Below are 24680 nucleotides of genomic sequence, written 5' to 3'. Positions count from 1 at the left end.
CCCAGTATCCCTCCCACCCCCCATCCCCCCATCCCACCCTGCCTCTGTGACAGGGCATTCCCTTTTGTTCTCTCTCTCTCTTATTGGGTGTTGTGGTTTGCAAAAGAGGCAATGGGTGGCAATCATGTTTAGTCTATAGTCTACTTTTCGCATGCTTCTCCCATCCTGGGAGGATCCTCCCAACACCTTTATTTGGTGTTCCCCTCTTTATCTGAGCTCCCTTTCCCCCTGGTATGTGTGGTTGGCCTCCAAGTCATGGAGTAAAGTCCCTGGTACTAATCTCAGCCATTCTTGGGTGCTTCTTAAACAAAATAGGGAGAATAGGAAAAGGAGCAGACAAGTGTATCTGCAAGACAGAATAGCCCCAAACCAAGTGGCATCCTGGTCCAGTTCACTGAGACAAAGAGGTTGACTGTGGTTAAGGAAGTTTGTTTATGACAGCAACTTGCAGAGATTTCTACCTGCACACATGCCTGTCCTTCTCCAAAAGTAAATGTGGTTGCACACTTGCATTTTCCAAACTCGTTCTCCTTTGGGACACTGTACACAATCCTGTTTTTGTGTCTTTATTCTTCTTTGTTGGGTTTTGGTGCAGTGATTTGCAGGACCAGTTCGCACAACACATTCTGGGAAGCAAAGATACAAACCCTAGTAGGGAAAATACTTTGGAGGAAGAGCAGGTATTACTCCTTGGCTGCGATAGAGAGAGCTTATGTTTGCAAAATATTGGAAGAAGGTGCTGAAAGGGCATCCCTGAGGCCAGATGTCAGCGGGCTTAAATAATTAGGAGGATATTTAAAATAGAAACTTAAGTCAAAACTTGACTCTCAAGGAAATTGTGAAATGCTATTTATCTAGCTATCTAGATATAGAGATATATTTAAATCAGACAGAAGAGGATCGGAGAGATAGTACAGTGGGTAGAGCACTTGCCTTACACACAGCTAACTCAGGTTCAATCCGGGCATCCCATATGGTCCCCTGAGCCTTGCCAGGAGCCTAAGTGTATAGGCTGGGATAAGACCTGAGCATCATTGGGTGTGGGCCCCAAAACAAAAAGCATAAATCAGACAGAAAATACTAGCCATCCATCCACTGGATTTATGGCCACCTACTGTGCTAGTGGAGTCAGGGAACAAGCAACTACCAAGCAGGCATCACCAAGGGGTCCCTTAGAGCATTTATATAAACAAAATACTGTTATATGGTTATATTTGCAAGCTTATGCCTCGTTTGAAAACATTCATATGTTGGTTCCCCCCAGCACCTCCAAGAGTGACATCTGAGCACAGAACTAGGAGGGTCCCACCCGTGCACCACTAGATTGTGCCCTCTAAATGAAAATAAAAGTATTCATATGTAAACTAAATACTACTAGTGCTGTGTCAGCCAAGCAAAACATGTTTGCAGCTTAGCCTTCACCTGTGGGTTGAAAATTTATGGCACTGTAAATATTAAGAGGGAAAGTGTGGCAGTTATGTTGGTTAGGGTAAGTTCTAGGCTTCTGTTACAGAGAACAAAAAATGGCAATGACCAGAGTACCTTGGAATCTATTTTCTTCCTGGGTGATTCTCCAAGTGAGCAGGGGATGTCAGAGGGATGGTTCTACCATATGCCAGCATGCTGGGCCCCATTTCCTCCTTCCTTGATGCTCTGCCGTTGAACACACTCTGCATGGAGCTATTCTAGCGCCTATGAAAAGGAAAAGGACCTTTGGGCAAGCTGGAATTTCCTTTCAGTCGGGTGGGTGAAGTGGGCTGTCTTCCTCCCATTTGCCCTACTGGAGTGGCCCTCCTTGTGGGAAGGGAGATGGTGTGTGCAGTCGGCCAGTCACAGTCACATATGGCCAGAACACAGACTCACACTGCACATCACAATGAACTCTGTGAGTTGTATGTGTTTTCCTAACAGATCCTGTGGAAAGACTCAATTTTAGTGAAATGAATGATGGGAAATCTTGGCCTAAATGTCTTCCTTCCCTGGGACCATCTTGTCCCCAAGAGCGAAGACCTGGTGTTACTTCTTCTTGAGTCCCCTGTGCCTAGACGCTGCCAGGGTCAGCAATATTCAGTGAAACTGGATCGAATGGAAGTTGCAGTAGGACTGATTATTGAACCTTATCTTTATGGATCTAACGGAACAAACACACAGCCTCCTGCCGATTAGGTCTCTATTGAATCATCACCCTACTTGAGCAGGGCAGCCTCCTGAACAAGATATTTTAGTCCCAAGATAGCGGTTTTGCACCTGGAACCGGGAATTTCTCTGGATCAAAGTGGGATGATGACATAGCCCTGCCCTCAGTGGCTCACCAGCCAGTGAGAAAAATAAAAATCCCAGGGAGGAGATCCCAAAACAAAATCAAAAGCAAGCAAACAAAAGAGCATCCCTTGGCGGAGACTTCTCTGAACCAGGCTCTCTCTGTCCTGCTCTCTGCTTGGCTCCTTTCCTGTCCATTAAAAGGCAGTGAGGTCTTCAGTGAGGTGTGTTTCCATGGCATCAGTGGCCTTTTCCCTAGGACCCGCCCCTGCCACAGTAGAGAACCACTCTCCTTTCCCATCCAGAATAGAAAGTAGCTGTTTATATTGCTGTCAATCCAGGAAAAGCCCAATCATTCCCCACTGCAGAGTATGACAAGGAATTAAGTCTAGACCCTGATTGGGAGTTCAATGAATGATACATCAGTGAATGGCCTCTCCCAACACCTTTTGTTTTCAATCCTCTGAGATGTGGTTTGGAACTGAACAGTCTGACCAGAGCACAGGGATGCTTAATCAACTTCCCCATTGAATATTGTTTTTGTTTTTCTTTTGGTTTGGGGGCCACACCTGGCAGTGCTTAGGGCTTACTCCTGGCTCTGTCCGGGAGTCACTCATGGCAGGGCTCAGGGACTGTATGAGTTGCAGGGAAGAGATTGAACCCTGGGTCAGCCACCTGCAAGACAAGTGCCTTAACCGCTGTACTATCTCTCTGCACCCCCACCGCCAGGATCTTTTAATGCTAACATCTCAATATGGAATGATGTACGTTTACTTTTTTCAAAATCTCCTCTTTCATTTTTCTCTCATCTTGCAATAAAGTAGAATACCCAGAGTCATGTTGTTTCCCTGAAAGTCATTTTTATTATTTGGTTTATGCAGAGGTGAACAAAATATTCATCTGCTTGAGTTTGCTTAGCAATTCTGTCTGCTGTGTCATTTTTTCCATCATTTCTTGGGTTTCGTTTCTCATTGCTTTGTCCTGCTAGAGTTCATCAGTGGGTTTCCAAGTAATTGGTGTAGGAACAAAATCAGTTTCATGGTCTTTTAAAGTACCAGAGAGTGTTTGCATAGACCTTCCTTAGGGACACATGCTATAAAAAAAAAACAAAAAGTAATTCTAATTGGTTAGATTCTGTGGTTTACGATACTGTGAATAATGACTTCTCATACACATAATTCCAACACTTATCACCAGTGTACCCATCTTTCCCCACAAGCACCCTCGTACTCCTCCCTCTCAATAGGAGGCACATTCTAAATGTAAAGTCACTGGCCTGATCACCCATTCCAGGGAACATCATCCAGTCTGACCTGGCAGCATCAGACTTGGGAAACAGTTCTGCTCACTTTTCCTAATGATGGAAGAGTCTTATCTCTCTCAGCTGTGAAATAACACATATCTTATCAGAATTCACATCAGGAGGCAGGTCGCTGTTGCTTGGGGATGGGAGTGGAGGGTTGGTTATTTTTTTCCCTTTTTTTAAATTTTTATTAGTGAGACATCATGAGGTACAGTTGTAGACTTACAAATTTTTGTGCTTGGGTTTCAGTTATACAATGATCAAGTACCCATCCCTCCACCAGTGCCCATTTCCCACCACCACGGATCCCAGTATCCCTCCCACCCTCTCTCCCCTCCATCCCACCCTGCCTCTGTGGCAGGGCATTCCGTTTTGTTCTCTCTCTCTCTCTTATTGGGTGTTGTGGTTTTCAAAAGAGGCAGTGGTTAACAATCATGTTGGTTATTTTGACCATGACTTTCTCACACAAGGCTCTGAACACTGGAATTTTTCATGGATTGGGAGTGGGGTAGGCACTTTATGAAAGGATTTTACCCTTTAGTTGTTACACTGGGTCTTCCAAACTGGGACATCACCCTAGAACAGCCACTAACATCAGAAACATAATTGTTACTTCCTTGCTGAGAAATTCCATCTTAATAGATCGTCTCCTCTGTTATTGTCATAATGTTTGGGTTTTTTTTGGGGGGGTGGGAGCAGGGAGTACTGTGGGATGGTCCATTTGAATAGATTCCAGATGCACATTGATTGGCTCAATGGCAGGTCACACTTTATGGCAAGAAGTGAGAGAAAGAAACAGGAGTTTCTTTAGTTCCCTCAGGTGTTCTTATAAAAGAAAATAAGTATGCTGGAGCTCAGTTTGCAGTATTAAATCAGAGGCATCTCTGGGGGATTCATAAGGTACTGGATTAGACCCCAGAGGGCTAGGACACTGAAAATAGTTGAGGTAATCTAACAGGAGAAGAAGTCTGAATTGTCCCTTCAGTGGGCTGAGTAAAAGCTGGGAGAGACGGCAGTTGAGGAAGAAGTGATAGAATGCGGGAGAGAGTGGGTCAGGCCGCAGGGAAGCAAGTGTCACTTTGCCCGCGGTCAAACAGAGTGGGAGATAGGAGATGAAAAATGAGGCAGCAAAAGGAAACAGAGACTATCTTGCTCTTGTCAACCACGAGAAGCAGCCGGTATGCACCCTGCTGCTCTCGTGATGCTCTTCTCACCGGACACTGGACGCTGAACACATGTGATTTATCTCAGATTCTCTGATGCCTTATCCTTTAAAAACAAAACAAAACATTTTCAAATGTAGGTACTGCGATTTAATATATCATTACTCATACTTTTCACAAATGCATCATTCTAATACCTCACCTACCACCAGAGAACACCCTTCCCTATACCAGTGTCCCATGGACCCCTCCTATGCCCCCCACCCCACCTTTGAGCTTAGTTCTATAGACAGACACTCCTCTGTCCCGATGACTTTGACCATTTGTTGCTCCTTACTACGTTTCTTTGTCATCTTGTATTTGGAATACAGCTCTCTCTCTCTCTCTTTCTCTCTCTCTCTTTCTCTCTCTCTCTTTCTCTCTCTCAGAAGTTATGACACCTACACATATTGAATATTCTTGAATTCCACAAAATTTTTAATCAGTGATAGGTTGATGAAATAAAAAAAAAGTAAAAATAAAAGACTGAAGAGTCTCTAATACCTTGTCCTTGCCTACCTCAGGGCCTTTGCCCATGACTCTCTCTACCAGAGCACTCTTTATTTACCTTTGCTGCCTTTGGTATTCTTGGTATCTCCCATGGGTTAGGACCACCCTTTCTGTAGCCTGTGCTATTTATTTCCCCAGATCCATAGCACCACTTGCAATTTTTTAAAATAATTCACTTGTTTCACACGTTTTCGATAGTTTCTAATTCTAGATTGCATAGTTCCTAAAGATAGGGCCAGTATGTCAAACACCCCTCACACAATGCAGTGCTTGGCATATCCTAGGCACTCCAGGAAGTCTTTGTTGAGTAAGTGAAGGAATTGTCAGACTTGCCTGGTGAGGGAGACAGTTCTGGCTGCAGAGTAGAGATGAGAAGGCCAGGCCCAGGCTGGGGAGCATGGTGAAGAGGCTGTTCCATCCTGCTGGTGAGAATTGGAAAGAGCCTGAGCCACAGTGAGAGGGGGCAGATGGAGACACAGGGAGTCAAGAAATAGTCGGGAAATGGAATCATTTGGGTTTAGTTGGATAGCATGTTTGTAAGAGGCAGGAGTCAGGAATGACACCCAAACATTGACAACTCCATGAATGTTGGCTGTGTCACTGAAGTAACAGGTTCAGGCGAGTAGGAATGGATTTCAGGGGAGAAAAATCATTTCAGCTTTGGACATACTGATCTGGGTATAGCTGTGTGCTCTCAGGTAGAAGTAGTCCATAAATATTTATTTATTTATATTCATTTTCTAATTGAATCACCGTGAGATACTAAGTTACAAGGTTGTTCATGATTGGGCTTCAGCCATCCAGTATTACAACACCCTTTCCTTCACCAGTGTACATTTCCTACCACGAATGTCCCCGGTTTCCTTCCTGCTACCCCCGCCCAGCCTGCCTCTGGCAAGCACTTTTCTTCTTTCTCCCTCTCTTGCTCTCTTTCCCTCTCCTTCCTTTTGGGCATTATGGTTTGCAATATAGGTACTGAAAGGTTATCAGGTTTATCCCTTTACCTCCTTGGAGCACTCAGTTCTTGTCCAGTGATCATTTCCAACTATCACTGTCATTGTGGTCCCTTCTCTGTCCTAACTACCCTTCCCACTGCACCACTTGCTTGGTAGCAGGCTGCCAATCATGGGCCAGTGGTCCTGGCCCTTGCCATAAGCATTCTAATCTATGAGTTTGGAACCCAGAAGGGAGGTCTTGTTGGCTAAAGATAATGATTTGAGGATGATTGACCTGTAGACCACTTACTCATCCCACAAATATCCTTACTAACTGCTTTTTCCCAGACATGAAAGACAGTGTTGAAGGAAGCAAGCTAGTGTTCGTAGCCATTGCAGTAAAGACCCATCGCTGACGTCCTCAAAGGAAGTTAACAGTAGCACAGTCTTAGGATGGATGGGCACCAGCCCCGCAGAAGGACCGCATTTCAGAGGCGGACGAAAGAAAGGGACCCTCATGAGAGATGAGAGTTTGAATGGATGAATGTAGGGGTTTCCCCCTCTCAAGGCCTTTGCCAGATGAGACTTGGCTTTCACAATACATCGCTTGCTCTTTCGGGGGCAGCCTGAAAGTACATGTGTTCACGTCTACTCTGTATAGAAATTCCTATGAAGTCTTCCTTGAAGTCAGGAATTTCAGAGGTTGGAACGGAAACAAGTATCAGCCCATAAGCAAGTGACAAGGAGATGAGCAGGAGCTGGAGATGAACCCAGCTTTCCCGGTTTACCTGGGAATTTCCTTGCCATTGTTCTGTGTGCTTTAAGACAAACTTAATATACATTGTGGTGGGATTTCCTTTGTTTTGGTCTGAGGGATAAGTTTAATGTTAACATTGTCACAATAGGAAGAGATATTCTGGCTTGTTTTGTCAAGGTCTCACTGGATAAATTTTCTATCACTGTTTACCCTTATTTCTCCTTCTCTTAATCCAGGAGACACCTTGGGCACTTACGAGATGAAAGTCTACTAAGGACCTGGGTGTGGTTTATTTTGAGAGCTGAAACGTTTTTTAATATTTTTTTGTTTTTGTTTTTGGTTTTGGCGCCATACCTAGAGGTTCGCGGGGCTTATTCTTGGCCCTCTGCTCTAGGATCACCCCTGATGGGACTCAGGAGATGGTGGGGTGCAGGGAATCCAACCTGTGGTCTGCCACGTGCAAGGCAAACATGCTACCTGCTGTATTATCATCTCTCTGACCCCTAGGAGATAAAACTTCTTAAGAAGTTCTTCAAATGAAGAGATTTTGCTACTTTCATGGCAGTGTAGTACCCTAAAATTTCGAGCTGTTGTTTGTAAAATGTCCTGGATTCTCTGTTTGATATAAAATTTAAGTGAATTATTTTCTGTTAAGTCTCAGTAAAACAACTTCCTTATGCAGAAGTCCAATGTAAACATAAGGAAAAAAATAATAATTTATATGTTGTTATAATCCTCCAAATATGAGGATTTTTGCATGTATTTATGTGCATGACATTTAATAAAATTTATTCATGCATAAATGATGCCACAGGTAAATTTGCTTCTCCTTAGTAGGCAAAATCTAGCTTTTATCAATAACATAATTTTAAATGGATTTTTGCTACATACTCAGATTGGCCTATATTTTTTCACATTACATTCCCTAAAGGTATACAAAATTATGAAGAACACTTAATTTTAAAATTCCTCTAACCAACTACTCCTAATTTTAAAGTAGTTGATTATGCTAATAGTATATAACATATCAAGTCTACCTATTTGAGACTCAGAGAATGAAAAAGCTTTAGAGGGAGAATGGAAAATGATGTTATTGATTATGTATTCTTTGCTTTTTCTAAGTTTTATATTTCAGCTTCTACTGTAAAGATAAATAAACAAATAATAATGAATATCAACCTTGTTCAAGGAAAGTCCCACAAAAGCAAAGAAGATAAGAAATACAAGATACATTGGAACTGTTGCATGATTATCTTTAAGATTAAATAAATAAACCTATGGGGAGGTGTGGAGGAGAGAATTTTTATTTTTGTCTAAAAACTTCTAAATTACTTATACTTGGAAGAATTTATTTTCAGTATTCAAGGGTTGGGTTACTTTCTGTAGTCCCGGGAATTTACAGGATTCACTTATTGTATCTTAAAATAAAGGGAACACCCTTAAATCTTGTTGGATTTGAATGAATGCGATCTAATCCTCATCAGATGTTTCTTTAGAGAATAATGTTTTTAAAATGATGGTGGAATTTAGTTCTCTGGGTTGATTCTTAGGTAGCCTGTTTTCATCCCAGTCCTTAAATTCTCAAAGGTCAGCCAAGGTAACCATTTATTTTAAATCCTCTTTTGTTTCAGATTTCCTGTTGAATTTTTTTTTTTTAGCCATTTCAAAAAAAAAAAATCATCCAGTTGTTTGTGTTCAGCTTCCCATGGCCTCCAGATTCAGCTCAGAAATGCAGCTACCCTACGAAATGACTGTGCCCTCACACGCAAATGTTACCTCGTGTCTAGTGTGAAATGAGATGTCACCATGAAACTCCTATTTAAAAGTCTCTTGTCAGTCTATCGATGACACTTGGTTTCTGTCAATGACACTTGGTTTCTCTTGTTCTTATTTTCCCAGGACATTTGGGCTTCCAGGACAGTTTCGTCACATCAGGTGTTTTTAGTGTGACCGAGCTGGTAAGAGTGTCACAGAGTAAGTATCTTGAATTGTGTTTACCACAAAATTGTCTTGGGCTTGTGCTGACTATGTGCCTGGGTCTCCAGGAGATATAAGTAGCTTTCAGAAATCCCTCTGTTCATTCACCCACTGGAAAAGTTTTGCCACACACTTTGACAGCCAAGAATTTAAGATCAAAAAAAAAAAAAGTACCAGTTCATTGTGGGACATGGGTAAAGGGTGTCTCACAGACTTCCTGAAGTTCTAAATGTGAAACCTAGATCAAAAAAAAAAAAAGAGATTTCCCAGGTTTCTAAGAACTTTTATTTTTTTGAAAGAACTTGGTATTGACCTTTAAGGAATGCTAATGCCCTTGATGAGGGACAAGGTACATGGGATCATTACCTACTTGTCAATAATCACAGCTTCAGTGAATTAAGAGCACCTGTCACCACCAGTCCCATTGATCAGAGTGTCATTGATTACATTTTTGCTATGACATAATGTGGCAGACCAAAGAGAAAGTGTTGGAATCACATTTAAACATACACCTCTGAAAAACATGCTTTTGCTTAAAAGCATAACTATAATAAGTATGGTGTTCTTCTCAATAGCAAGAGGAAGGGGAAAAAACCCATAATCCTATGCTTAAATTTTATATTTTTATGTCCTTTTTATAATGTTACATTGCTGCTGGGCCTGGTAGATAGTCCATAGAGTTAAAGCACTTGCCTTGTACACAGCTGACCCAGGTTTGATACCTAGCATCCCTTTCAGGGGTGACCCCTGAGAACAGAGCCAGGAGTAAGCCCTGGGCATACCCTTTTGTCGCAACACCCAGGAAATAAAGTTGCATTGGTAGCATTGGCTTCCTGCTGCATCTGCTCCTCTGTGGAATGAGGCAGAATGAAATTCAGGACTTTCCCTTCAAGTTCATACTCCCAGTGCCCTGGAGTGCCAGTGTGCCCACCGTTCTCAACCAGTCTGCCTACACCTTGGAGTTTGTTCTTATGTCTTTAGTCAGAACATCTCTTAAGAATCCAGAGAGTTAAACCACAGTACAAAAACTTAGAGAAAGAAAGAGAGAGAAACAGAGAGAGAAGAGAGAGAGAGAGAGAGAGAGAGAGAGAGAGAGAGAGAGAGAAACAGAGAAAAATTACAAATAACTTTGTAATTTCAGGTTGACTAATAAATTTATAATATATATTTACTATATATAATTAAATAAATATATATAGTAAAATAAAAGAGAGATTCCAGAGAGTAGGGTATACGGTGGGGGTAGAGGGATAGAAAGAAACTGTTGAATACTTACTGTCTCCCGGGGTGAGGCTTTCACATATGTTGCATAAAGTAATTCTTGAGATGCCCCATACTGGATAAGAAAGGGTTCTTCTGCTTTTTTGTAGTTTTTGATTTGTATTTGATTTTTGCAAAATGAGTGAAGTTGCCTTTTTATTTGAAGTCATTGCTCCAAAGTCAAATTGTGGGTACATGATTATGAAGTCTTTGATATTGAAATTCATCCTCTTAGCCTGGCCCCTTGAAGAATCTACAGTGAGACACCAGACAGGGGAAGGAGCAGGAAGGTGCTCCCGGGGGAGGAGCCTGGGCCACAGGGACCCTCCTTGGGGCAGTGTCCTGTGAGGTGCAGGCCAGTTGTCAGCTGAGGAGTGACACAGGAGCTGCAGGCTTCCAGCTGAATGGAGAAGCTGCAGCCTGTCCCGCTGGGCTGGAGCACAGGCTGGAAGGGAGGGATAAACTCAGCTCCTTTAGTCACTTGGAGGAGGGACCCAAGTGACAATGCCCGTGTACCTGCCTGGTTTTTTATGTTACAGTTTTACAAAAGGGTCCCAAGGGTTACTCCATTACTCTTCAAATTCATGACAGGAGTGGGATGTAGAGATCTGATTGTAAGTGTCCAGTGGATCTACAGGCAAAATTGCTCATTAGGCCCTTACTAGAATCTAAACCATCTTAAGGCGCAGAAAGAATATCCTTGTCGCCCCATTGTCAGAGCTCTAGAATTTTCTATTCTACCCTGGCTGCTGGAATACTTCAAACCAGTCCTCATTACCATTGGGGCCCCGAGGCCAGGAAGGAGGGATAGACTCTTCACACATTTAGAATCACCCCCAGAATTGTGTCCTTCCTCCTCCTCTTCCTGGAAGGCATCTGTGAAGTTTCACAGCCCCTTCAGAGTCTGCTGCCATTGTTGCTCAGGGAACTCTAACCTGCCTGTGATGCCAAGGGACCTGCAAATGCCATGTGGGTTCTAGCTTGGCCTCTTGACTGTTTCAGGGAGGTTGTAGAGCCTGGCACAGGGGCCAGCACTCAGCTCTTGGACACCTGATTGTTCTGTGTATGGCTGTGCGCTGGCTCTTGGACCCCCAGACACGGAGCCATGTGCTGACAGTTTGGGCAAGCACGAACCTGAGGCTGTATCAGCTTCACCATGACCCCAGGCCTAACTTTCAACTTCAGCCTCTTCCCTCTTTGAGTTCTTTAACCAGGTTTGTCAAGGTGCAAGGCAGGAGACTACCCGCACAGCTGGCGGGGACCACCCAGCTTAGCATCCCGCTCAGGAACATTGACACTTGAGCCTCAGTGATGCTGGGCCTTCTAGGGACAAAACTCGGCGGTCCTTGGGGGCCTCAGGGGTGCACCCAGACCTTGGGGGATGAGTTCTGTGCTGGCAGGGATTCAGCTAGGAAGGGGTGCATACAAGCCTTTTGCTCTACCTTTACTTTCTCCCCAGCAGACCCTGCTCTCCCCACCTTTCCCGGCACCAGCTGTGTTTCACAACCAAACATAAGCTAGAGATTTCCCACTCTTTGTGAACAGTCACTGGATGTTAGACTCGAGTCACTTCTCGTTGATTAATTGTGTCCATTCAAGGTTAAAAGTCTTTCCATAGGAACCCAAACAAATGAAACAATTAAATTCCCTGTCCTCCCCCCCCCCCCCACCCCACCCCCGACCCGCGATTTCTTTTTCAGGTATGATTTTTTTTTTTTTAATTAACAGACTATTTTTGTAGAACACTGTTGAGGTTAGGCCGGAGTTTCAATAGACATGGTTTCCCCTCCTGCGCTTGGCTTTTGTGAGTGTGATGCTTTGTCACAGTGACTGAGCAGCCTCAGCCGATTATTATGGACTCTTGCCCTTTGTTTCCATGGCCGCTCAGGGCTCTGTGTGACCCGCCCGTTTGGGCAGCCGTGCAGCGACCTGGAGCCTGGATCTGCTCTGTAATGTCAGGCTGAGTCGTCTCGCTTCCTAAAACTTGCCTCTGCCCCTCCTACCTGTTCTTGCCACCCTACTCTGCAGCCAATGAACGTTGAACTTGTCATTGGTTTTCCTTTCCTGTGGATGCTTCGAATAGCCTCAGCTTCGAAGAATTCCTTTTATTACGTTCCTTCTTAATGTCGTGGGCACCTTAAGCCATGGCCTGGCCTAGATTCTCCCTAGAGAGTCTGACCCCCAACCCTCGTCTATATGAATTATGACAACATGGAGGGCCTGGATATCTCCTGCCTATTGTCAGCCTTAGCTTTGACGCGGTTGTCCTTCTTAGCTTTCATTTTTTACGTTTGCTACTCATAAGTATTTATTTATTATTAATGAATCACTATGAGATACAGTTACAGGCTTACAAACTTTAGTGCTTATGTTTCAGTCATACAACGATTGACTAGAGTCAATCCCTCCATCAGTGCTCATTCACCACCACTAATATTCCAAGTATCTCTCCCACCACCACCCTCATCCACCTCCCCCCACCCCACACCCGCTCACCTCTGTGGCAGGCACATTCCCTTTTACTCTCTCTCTCTCTCCTTTTGGGTGTTGTGGTTTGCAATACAGGTATTAAGTGGCCATCATGTTCGGTCTATAGTTTATTTTCAGCATGCATCTCCCATCCCGAGTGGGCTCTCCAAGCATCCTTTACTTAGTGGTCTCTTCTCTATCTCAGCTGCCTTTTCCCCCAGCATGTGAGGCCAGCTTCCAAGCCATGGAGCAATACTCCTGGTCCTTATCTCTACTATCCTTGGGTGTTAGTCTCCTATTTTGTTATAAGTATTTCTTATTAAAAATATTCTCCCCCAGATTTCCCACTAGTGTTGTTTGGGGGTTTTCCTCCTTTTACAGTTAATAAAGGAGGGGTGGGGATGCTGTTTCAGCATTTCCTCCTGAGGATTCCCAGAAATAACTGTGTCGAGGTTGGTTGTTTTTAATCATTTGCTACAGGGTAGCCAGGGCCAAGAGAGCTGTAGGCTGAGTTGTTGAGAAGTGACAGGCAGGTGGCCAGGAGGTGACTCTGCACTGCATGATGCCCATCGGGTCTCCGTGCTGTTTGGCGCTGCCCCCTCTGCCTCTCATCCACCTTGCTCTGAGCTCTCGCCTCCCAGCCTTTCACCATTCTCGCGTTATCTTCTGTGAAGGCGCGGGAAGACAGCTCTGGGCCTCTGAGCTGCAGACTTCGCACTGGACCCTTAAAGTTAATGTAGATGGGGTGTCATTCCATGTGACAGGACCCTCTGAAAGCAGTTCTAGGTATTTATCACTGTTCTGGGGAGGGAGGTGGCAGAGGGAACAGAGACTGTGAGAGAGAAAGAGCGAAAGAGATCAAGTGAGTGAGAGAGGAGAGAGAGAGAGATAAATACAGAGAGAGTGACAGCACTTTTGCTTTGAGGGGGTTTATAAGTGCTAATAGTGCTGGTGAAAATCACTGAAGTTGTTTCAGCAGAAAACTGAGAGGAGGGGCTGGAGACATGGTATAGTGGGTAAGGCACTTGCTTTGCACACATCAGACCTGAGTTTGATCCCTGGCACCCCAGGTGGTCTCCCGAGCCCAGGGAGTAATTTCTGTGTGCAGAGCCAGGAATAACCCCTGAGTACTGCTGGGCGTGGCCCCCAAACAAAAAACTGGGAGGCAAGCGGCAGGGGCCATCTGTTGAAATGTTCCTATCATGATGCCCTGTTCTCCAACAAACCCTCTTAGACGGGTCTCTTTCCTGTGAAGAGGCAGCTGTAGGGGGCCCCTCTGGGAGCTGAGGCCGCTCACCTTGTGGGGGGCCGCCCCTACTCCTGGCCTTCTTTACCAGTGTTTGCATCCAAGTGTGGGCTTCAGGGCTGTCAAATGCCATTCCTGGTGGGAACCCAGAAAAGCCTCCTGAAAAACCCACCACTTGTGCCCATTTCCTGCTAAAGTGCTGACTGTTTTGATTTGAAGTTGGGGGAGTGACGCGGAACCCTTAAATACTGGGAAGGAGGAAAACCACATACACACACACAGGCCATTGTCACTGGGCCCCCAGTGGCCTCTCAGTTTCTCCCAGTGGTTGGTTTCCCGGAGCCGGCTGCAAGGGTTAAGTAAACTTGGTGGCTGGGGATGACTTCATGGGCCTGGAATTTTGAAAAGCCGGAGCTTCTCCCTACACTGGCCAGCCCGAGAGTCCTTGGGTGTGAAAACCACTCTCAGTTACCCAGACCGATTTTTGGTTCCTGCCGCACTGCTGCAGAATCTATTAAAGATCCAGCAGCTGAATTGTCCTGGCTCTGCCACAACGCTGGGCTGCCAGTGGCTTCAGGAACCCCCTGAGCTGCTCCTCCATGGAGACGGAGCACAGAATCCGGCGGCAGTCACAGCCTGGCATGAGGTGGCACCCTAGTGGCTGCTTTCTGCCTTGAAAACACACACTTTCCCACTGGGCTCTCACTCCAGCCGTGGGGAGGGCCTCCCTGGTGCTCCTGGGCAAAGCACCTTTTTCCGTCCTTTGGTCCTCCTTGCTTCTCTTGACTCCCTGACCTGTCGAGTACAGCTTTTCAGCCAGCCGATTAGTAAGAGCGATTTCTAATACTCTGACCTTTCGTGCTGGACCCTCCAACAGCACAAGTGACTCTGCTTCTGGATGCAATGGAGAAAACTGAAGCTCTTTGAGAGAAATAAGTCCAAACCTGGAAGAAAAAAAAAAAGAAAGAAAAAGAATCATGAAATGATCCTGCAGAAAAGAGCTCCGGAGGAAATTGTTAGTCCAAGAGCTGCAGGATTCCATGTCTTTATTAAAGTCACGGGGCTTTCAAACTTTCTCTTCTGAACGAGCTGGTTCTCCTCGACTGGAGCAACAGGGTGGCCGTGATCCTCTCCCAGGGAAATTAATTTTAAAGATAGGTTAGAGTCTTAAGAAATCATCTGGGTTTGAGCATTAAAGGAAGAAACAAAAAGATTATAATAAAAAATGGGCTGCAGGCGTCGCGCGAGCAGCCGCGGTGACCTTGCCTTTTGCTTGCCATTACACAATTCAATGGCAGCCCACTCCAGCGATGCTCTCGATCAATATCCTATTAAAGCAGCACAAAAAGTCTCCATAAACTTAGTGGTTAGCTATGTTTATAAATGGAACTCGGCATAATTAGATGGTCAATAGCAGGCTCTACTAGTAATTTTAAAATGAACATCACACGTTTTCTATCTGTAACCGTCAACTGCACTTCTTCCAGAGTCTGGCTTGCAGCAGACAAAAGAGTGGGAATCCCTTGAAAAACACCCCAGTGCCTGGTCTCCAAAAGGCAGAGGCTTAAACAAAATCTATGAAGTTTTTGAAATAGAAAGTGCCCATCAACCATCTATGTTTTTTTTTAAAGGCCTAAGTCAAATGATCCTGAATATGACATTGCAAAGGTTGCATTTCCTAGTTCTAATCACCTCCTCACAGAGAGATAAAATGATAAATATCACCATACCCTGAGGAAGAAAAATATCCGTCTGGCGGGCTTAATTGAGTGGGTTTCCTCTACTATAATTCAATAAAATTTCAAAATAAATACTGAAATTGAATTAGTTCAGAAGAATATTTTGTTGTATGATCCCCCCCCCTTTTAATTTTTCTGGACCTGCTTGGGGTGCGTTTTTGTACAGTGAAGCCGGCAGCAAGTGGCCTGGATGAATGGTGACAGCAGTTGGTGTCACACTGCTCTTTCTGCTGAACGAAGCTCACCTTCTGGGTGGCCTCACCTGATCCTCCATCCAGAAAATGCCTCTCTAAGTTAGGGGTCTTCCCTCACTTACCTAACAACGGAAATGTGCATGTGCTGTGACCTTTGTGTGCACTGGCAGCCACGTTATGATGCCTCGCTGCTCTCTGGGACTGGTCCATGACAAGAATGAGCTCTTGCCACCAAGTGGCCTGCCAGCCGCAGCTCTGCACGTCGAACCAGCCCTCCCATTCCATTTCTCACAACCTTTCTGGTTCGAGCTGGTAGTGAGGAGTTGCCTGCCAAGGCTGGAGGGGGGCTTGCTTTGTCCAATTATAGCAGAAGCTCCTGCAACATTTACCAGCCAGCGCTGAGGTTCTGATTGTTCAGCTTTGACTCACAGAGAATCAAGGCACCTCAAGGCACACACTGGTTTGTTCTGATCTCTGTCCCCACGTTTGCTCTTTCAACCTCTGTGTCATGTATTGTGTAAAATCTATGCGCAAGGGGCTGGCGAGATAGTACAGCAAGTAAGGTGCTTGCCTTGCATGCTGTTGATCTGGGTTTGATCCCTGACAACACAAATGGTTCCCCCGAATACAGAGCCAGGAGTCAGACCTGAGCACCACTGGGTGTGGCTTCCAGACCAAAAATAACCAGATAAATAAAATAACATTTATATGCAAGATCACCTCATGATAATTAAATAATCTAGGCTAGAGCATTTGGAATCAGGTTCTGTCAATCAGTAAATGAGTTTGGGTAATAGTGAACCCTTCCTGGCTGTGTTCTCCTCCTACGCAATAATGATTTATGTGGTCAGAAAATATTTATTAAATGCCAACTGTGTGCAGAACCGTCACCTGTGTTCTGGGAACAGGGCACACAGCTGGGAAGGGTTCAGAATTAGCCAAACTCGTAGATTAACCAATGTCTGTTTGGGTAATATTGAAGTGAACCCTTCCCAGCTGTAGTCTCCTCATAGGCAATCATTACGTATGCAGTCAGCAAATATTTATTAAATGCCAACTGTGTGCAGGACCATCACCTGAGTGCTGGGAACAGGGCTGCCCCTCAGGAATGTTTTGAGGCTTATGAGAGAGAATGTCAAGGTCTGTAGCTTTCCAGGGGTGGTACCATCACGGCCACTGCTGGATCATCACGGAACAAACTCTTTTTTTATGTGCTTTCGTGATGGCTCAGGGATGATGGCTTGATGAGCACAGATGATTTAAAATGTATGTGTTTCTCTATCAGCTTATAAAGGGCTCACTTAAAGATCTATGTTCATGGGGGATGGAGAAAGAGTACAGCGGGGAGGGTGCATGTCTGGCATGTAGCTGACGAGGGTTCAATCTCCAGCACCGGGTATGATCCCCTGAGCCCTACCAGGAATGATCCCTGAGCCAGGAATAAGCCCTGAATACTGCTGGATAGCCCCCATGCCCTCTCCCCCCCCCCCCCAAATATACAAAAGATGTATATTCTGCATTTAGCTAGTAACCCATTGAGAGTTAGTAATCCTGTTAGAATGAGAGCCCATTAAAATGAGCTCTGATTCATCTGATGGAAGTAGATGGGGATTTGGATTCGTCATTTTCAACCAGCTTTTGCATTATTCTGGAAATTTCTCTTCCAGGGTATCTAAATGGAGAATAAGGTGTTTTAAAACTCTCTTTCAAACCCTGACACAAGAACACTTTCTACAAAAGACATGTAACATTTTACGTGTCAAGGGACATATGAAATAACTGGGTTATTTGTCTTTTTTGCACGCAAGAAAGTTTTTAATTGAAACATATGTAGAAAGATGTGAGGGGAGAAAAAAGGAGATGTACACGTTCAAGAGAAAACACAGGCTTCTCCAGAGTGAAAATAGAAAAGCAAAGAAACAGAGATAAACAACCAAGGTACATGTTCAAGGGAGAACACAATCTTGAAGACTAAGCCCACCTGGGTTAGTTCTTATCAACATTCTTGTCAGTCATATTTTGTTCTGTAGTAAAAGGTTGTTTACTCTTGTATTGTGGGTATCAAATTCCCTGCAACAGCAGCTTTCTGGGGTCCTTACTGGCAGCATGGTTTGTTTTATACATGTATTTATGTACTCATCAATCTCATTTCTTTTTGAAGGCTGATATTCATGTCCAGTAAGTGAAAACCGGGAGCTAGAAGGTATTCAGGGGATTTTCAAAAGACTGACAGAATTCCTGTGTTAGTCCACAGTATGACTACAACTAAGGGTCCTGAGACAGTGCAGTGGGCTAGGTGCTCACCTTGCATACCTCTGATGTAGGTTCAATCCCCAGTACCACATAGCCAAATGTTAGCCCGAGTACTGACTCGGTGTGGCCCCCAAATCAAAATCAAACCAACCAACAAGAAACCCAAGGCCAAAAATAATACTGAAATTTGGGTTGGAATCTAGCATCCCAGCTAACATTTGCTGATTCGAAAGACACTTGTCAGTGCCTGTAGGCCTTGTAAAGGATGGAACTGGTTAAGTAATGCTTGGCCTTACCGCGATTAGATCTCACAGTGGAACTGAGTTAATCCTCATTGTGGTCTATCTGAACATATCAGCACCCAATATTTTTCAATAGATGGAGGAGAAGCAGTAATGACGTTGAGAACTTGTACTGTAGGCATCTAGACCAGTAAGCCTGTTGGGATGGGGCCCTGATGATGGTTCAGTTCTCTAGCAGCTAATGGCCCACAAGTCCCAGGGCACTGTTGGTGACGGGGCTGATGTTTCATAGGCCTTCCCCGGTTTATAGATCCTGGCGGTGAAAAGCGCGGTCCGGCCATCAGAGGCAACCCATCAGGGAAGCCTTCGTCCCCTGGCTGCGGCTAGTATCAGATACTAGCCGGGGACCACATTTGACCTTAGCCCAAAGCTGAGATGAGATGATACTCTAAAATGCATAAAATCAATTACATTCCCAAAGGCAGAAGCCACTAATGCAGGGCCAGCCAGAATCTCCTGCCCCACCATGGATCCGGCTAGACTGAGGGGTCAGTTCCTTGCCTGTGGCACTTGAGGTCTGGATACAAAAGGAGGGGGAGTAGGGAATGACAGGAGACATTTCTCATCTTGTTTCTTTCTTTTATGTGTCCCTGCTGGGTTTTGTTGTGGGGACCACACCCAGTGGTGCTCAGGGGCCATTTACTGCTGGGGACTGAACCCCCATGCCAGACCTGTGCTCTAGCACTTGCCCCACATCCTCAGCCTAGGTCAAGTCTTGCCTGTAAAGTGGCAAGTGATACTTAATTCTTTGGGTTCTCTCTATTAGAGGTTAATCTCCGCATTGGTGGTGATGCGGGAAGCCTTGGAATTTATTAGCCTGAGTTGTATTGCTGTGTCTTTGGCAGATACCTCAGAATAATCTGGGTTCAGATCCCCACTCTGGCGCTTAGGCAGCTGTGTTATCTTGATCAAGGTGCTGAAACTTCCAGTACATTTTCTCATTTGGTAACGAGTTTGATACAAATATATGTTCCCCAGGGGGACCCAGCATGTATTAAATGAGATAATTCAGCAGAATCACGTAGCACACTGCCTGGCACATAAGTGCCTGATGAATAGTAATTCTTTCCTTTTTTTAACCAACAGGCTTATATCATTTTAGTCAATTCTGTAAATATTCATTTTTTGTTTGTGACATACACAGCATCCCATGTGGTATGGTAAGAATACAGAGTTAAGTAAAGGACTTAGAGAGTAAGTCTTTATAGAGTAGATTTTTTTAAGAGAGACCAGGTCACACCATCACTTAGGCTACACCCAGTGGTACTAAAGGGTCCATGTGGTGCCTGGTTTTGAACTCAGGACCTCACACCTGTAAGACTCAACCACTTGGTGATTTAATAAAATTTGGGGGAAAAAAAAAAAGACTCAACCCGGCTCCAATATTGAAGTTACTCAGGATCTGGTACTGAGTTTCTTTAATAGCAAGGATGTCCCTGTCACTGTCACTGTCCTCCCTTTGTTCATCGATTTGCTTGAGCGGGCCCAGTAACATCTCCATTTTGAGACTTGTTGTTACTGTGTTTGGCATACCGAATACGTCACAGGTAGCTTGCCAGGCTTTGCAGTGCGGGCGAGATACTCTTGGTAGCTTGCTGGGCTCTCCGAGAGGGGCGGAAGAATCGAACCTGGCTTGGCCAGGCTGGCTGCACGCAAGGCAAATGCCCTACCGCTCTGCTATCGCTCCAAGGAAGTCCCTAAATACAAAAAATTGGAAAATTAACTCACAGTAATTGCCTGTCAGTGATAAGCCATTTTCACGATTCTGAGTGGGGAGGATGAATATTGGTGGCTTCCTGTTTCTTCTCACCAGCCCCAAAGTGCTCCTATTTTAGTTTAAAGATAACATTTTTAAAGAAGTACTCATTTGTGGGTGAGAGAGACAGTACATAAGGCACTTGCCTTACCTGCAGCTGACCCTGTTTTGATCCCCTGCACTACATATGGTCTGTTGAGCATTGCCAGGGGTCACTTATTCCTGAGTACAGAGCCAGAAGTAGCGTGTGTGCACACACACACACACTCTCTCTCTCTCTCTTTCTCTCTCTCTCTCTCTCTCTCTCACACACACACACACACACACACACACACACACACACACACACACCACTCCATATATTATATAAGTACATTTATATTCTTTTTCTTGTGTGGGCAAGAGGCTTTTCTCTGAGCTGGGCATTTCTTATCATGGCAGAGAAGTTCAAGTTTACCTCGAAGGAAATCCACATTTGAGACATTTGAGTGCAACATCTTTCTTTTAGGGTTTCTTCTCTTGGATGAAACATGACTCCAGCCTGCTTTTGGTCAGACCTTCTAGAAAGGAAGGTTAGAAAAGGAGAAGAGACCATGGCTTGCAGTCCAGAAATCTGCTTGGCAAAGGAGTTGCTGAAGGCTGTGGTGTAGAAGCTGCAGAGAAAGTACCTTTATGATTGATTTCCATTCAAGTCAGACTGACTGCAGTGTGGTCATTTTTCTAAGCCATCCCTGCTCATGCTGCAGCAGTCTGCTATCTGCAGGGTGTCTGAATTATAGCAGTCTAGGTCTGTGTTACCTCTTACACAAATTACTTACACTGGTTTCTTTTTTCCATGCAAATTCATCAGTTTTACAGCCCCTCACAGCAACAGTCAGGAAACTCTGGCCTAGAGCACAAATTGATCAAATGAGTTAATTTTACTACATTTACTGTGTTTTTTTTTTCCTTTCTAAAACCCTCACTCATAGGCAGTGTTCAGGAAGCATATCATGGTAGGAAGCAGATAACAAAGAAGTTGAATTTTCTGGCCATAAATGACTTTCCGAGTTAATTCCTTTAATGATGATTCCAGATTTGCTATCATTTTTGTGCATTGTGCCTTTGATAGAAAGAAGAACAAGTATTTTTTCTATGTTCACTCTTTTTTTTACCACTGACATGAACTTTCTTACAAGGTCTTTGCCACTAGAATGCAGAACAGCATTAACTTGTGCCAGGCACCCAGACTGTGTGGGCTACCATTGGACACCTCCAGGTACCCAATCTCCCTGAGCCCCAGGGAATACATCAGATGAATCTGGAGAAAGAATAGTTATTTTCTATGTTGGCAGTGTTGACTGCCATCTTAATAGTCTTTGGTGGGGGAGGGTGGAGGGGTTTGCCCATTGGTCATCATTCCAAACTCTTCACAGTTGACAGAGGGACAACTCTTATTGTTCATCACTAAAATGTAACCCCCTCAAGGACAGTTGACTTTATATAACTTGTCCACTGTTGTGTCTCAAGCATCTGAAAGAATGCCTGGCACATTTAAAGCACTCCATAAAGATTTGTTGAATTCCACCAAATGCAGCCTCTCTGAGGAGACGTACCATTAGCAACAAGCTTGCCGCACTGGTCATTTAGTTAATGCTCCCTGCTGATTCCTGTTGAACAAGTTGTAAACTCAGTGTGGCATCGTCATCTCCCAAGCAGAGTAGCTTGAAAATTTGGATAGAATCCCCCCACCCCCCATCATCTTTGCTTTCCAACAATGCAAGCCTGAGCAGATTGTCTCTGGTGGATGGCAGAAGTTCAATAACCACAACCTTATCCAACTACTAATGTGTGCAGAAGAGCAGGTCATTAAGAGGGTTGGCTACTAAAGTAACCCCTTTCTTCCAATAGCCCACATTACTATAATGATTCCTTAATAGCAAACCATTTATTAAGAAGTGACATAAAGGCTACATTCTCCTCATGAGAGGGGAGAAGGGGGTTGGGGGTGGGGTGGGGATGAATGACTTAAGAAGAACATCCAAAGAGACCGTTCCCCAAAGTTAAGCTTTTGAGAAACAACCGCCTCCATGGGAGAAGATCCTCATGTACTTCAGGTTCAATCTGCCAGTTCCGCTTAAGAACCCTGAGAAATGACTTTTGTTCAGAAACTGGTGCTCTCTACAGGAAGGTAGACGTCTTGTTTCATTTTGCATTGCTTCACATTTGGCACTGGGAGATGAAGATGAGCATTCTTGTCTATCGATTTGAGACCTGTTTATTGATCACCAACAACTGTGTGTACCAAACTATGGGGACCTGTGTTGGAAAACCAGACAGACCCCAGGATGGTTAATCTGGCATTACCCCCTCTGATTTCATGACCTTGAGAAAGTGGCTGAATATCTTTGCACCTCCTCAGTTTCTTCCTTGGGGTGCTGTATGGATTCAACAATATGTTTAAAACTCTTAGCTCAGCGTCTGGCCTGTAAGTGATGCTCAATCAATGTTAATCCTTAATATGGGGACAGAACTGGCCATACTAGCAGTGACTATGGAGGGGTGGTGGTGGCCTGGCTTCTCCCTTAGGCATAATTAGTAGAAGGGGAGGCCCAGTGTTTGAATGATCTTACCAGGTTCAGGCAGCTATTGGCAAAGCTGGGACTCAAGAAACTCTCTCTAAGGTTTAGGCCAGCATTTTCCCTATGCCCTAGGATGTCTGTTGGCAGTGTTCAAATGCACTCAGTCTTGTTGGGTAGAAATTGGTAAATATGAGATAATTAAAGAGTGATAAAGTCTGTCATTGGGTATCTATGGAATAAATGAACTGATGGGTTTGGTTCAGTCCTTCCTTGACATCCCCATGCCGGATTGGCAGGGGCTCCATAATCTCTGCATCCCACCCCCAGAAAGCACTGAGTCTTCAGCTTTAGACTCCCAACATGATATCATGGGCAGACGGATGCTGAACCCTTGACAGCTATCAGTTCCCTGATTTGCAAAAAAGGATTTGATCACTTATGGAGTACATTGTGTCCTAGTTTATTCTACAGGATGTCTTAGTTGATTTCATATATCTAGTGTGATCATTTGCTTGTTTCTTCCCTCTCACTGAATAATTGAAGTCTTTTCTGATGGTTTACTATCCTGGAAGAGACACATCCACTATAAATATTCTGTTTCTTATTGGGGGTGTGGGGGCATTCCTCAAGCAGCGGGCAGTTTTCAGATAGCCAGGTTGGGGTTCTGTGTGAGGGCCCAGGACATGGAGCTGCTTTGGTGGTGCTGGGGGAGATCTGAGCCACCCTGGAGGCTTTCAGGGGGGTTCTTTTTTTTTTTCTTAACAGTGAGGGCTAGTTTTCTGTTCCTTTTGCCAGGACTCCTGTATTGACCTGGCAACTGATTTCCCCACCTGCAGAAACTTAGTCCCTTTCTGTGGTATCAAATATGCTTTCATCATGTTGACCTTCCTCACAGAGTATTTCTCTTATACCAGCATGTTGTGGGTTCCAATTCCACTGATCTCTCTCTCTCTCTCTCTCTCTCTCTCTCTCTCTCTCTCTCTCTCTCTCTCTCTCTCTCCCTCTCTCTCTCTCTCCCCTTGCTCTCCCTCCCTCCCTCTCAGCCTTCTCTCTCTGTCTTCTCTCTGTCTCTGTCTCTGTCTCTGTCTCTCTCTCTCCCTCCGTACAATTTCCTTTTTTAAGGTACCATGGTTTACAAGACTCTGAATGGTTGCCTTTCACGCATAAGTCATTTCTAGTACCCCAACATTGTCCACTTCTTCCACCATTGTCCCAGCATCTCTGCTTCCCTCCTGCATCCTCCCCCACTGACCCACTGATCTCTTGTGGAACTTCTCTGACCTTTAACCAGACCGCTCACCCCTCCTTCCGCCCCCATCTTCTCTCTGCTTCTTTCCCTCCTAGTCAGCCTGAAGGTTTGGCTCTGGGGCCAGTGCTTCCTGGAATCCCACTTATCCTCTGACCTCATAAACCAGTATGATCTCTGACTTCCTCCGAACAACCCTGACATTCTTTGCCTTGCTCCTCAGACTTTCAGCGCAACCAGCTTGCATCAGAGGGTCAGGTGGTATTCCCTTCCTCTGGCCCGGAGGAACAGTGGAGACAGAGACAAAGCTGACCTCTTTAGCATGTCAGGGTCATGAGTCCTGGCCTGTGAGAGTCGGCCTGGCGCTGTCGGAGAAGCAGGGTTTCAGGCCTCACCCTATGGGTTTTCCTTTGGCCTCTCCCTCCCAGCCTTTCTATAATCTGGGGCAAGTTATTTAACCTCACTCTGAAATTCACTTCTCTTCACTGTAGAAGCAGAACTGTCCCAAGTGTTTACTTTGAAAGTGAAGTGAGCTGCCATCCATCGGTACAGTGTATCAGAGTCTGGCTTTTCAGATGCTCAGGAAAATGCATGTCAAAGTTCTCCCCATTCAGAGGCCAGAGTGATAGCTCAGTGGGTATGGTACAGCATCTGCCAAGCTCGAGCTGACCCGGATTTGATCCGCGGCATCTCATAGGGTCCCCCAAGCAC

The 24680-nt window shown here is 44.8% G+C and overlaps 1 protein-coding gene across 3 annotated transcripts in view; it reads left to right on the top strand.

The window, feature by feature from the left end:
• NFIA (nuclear factor I A) overlaps positions 1 to 24680 on the top strand; it is a 389510-nt gene that overhangs the window by 251398 nt on the left and 113432 nt on the right. For all 3 annotated transcript variants that reach the window (XM_056122287.1, XM_056122288.1, XM_056122286.1), the window contains exon 4: positions 8866 to 8940. In XM_056122287.1, coding sequence (XP_055978262.1) covers positions 8866 to 8940 — 75 coding nt within the window. The remainder of the gene's footprint in view (positions 1 to 8865; positions 8941 to 24680) is intronic.

This window comes from Sorex fumeus, unplaced genomic scaffold (assembly GCF_029834395.1).
Source record: "Sorex fumeus unplaced genomic scaffold, SorFum_2.1 ptg000045l, whole genome shotgun sequence".
Lineage (NCBI taxonomy): Eukaryota > Metazoa > Chordata > Mammalia > Eulipotyphla > Soricidae > Sorex > Sorex fumeus.
The sequence above is the reverse complement of the archived record's forward strand: the minus strand, read 5'-3'. Positions and strand labels throughout refer to the sequence as shown.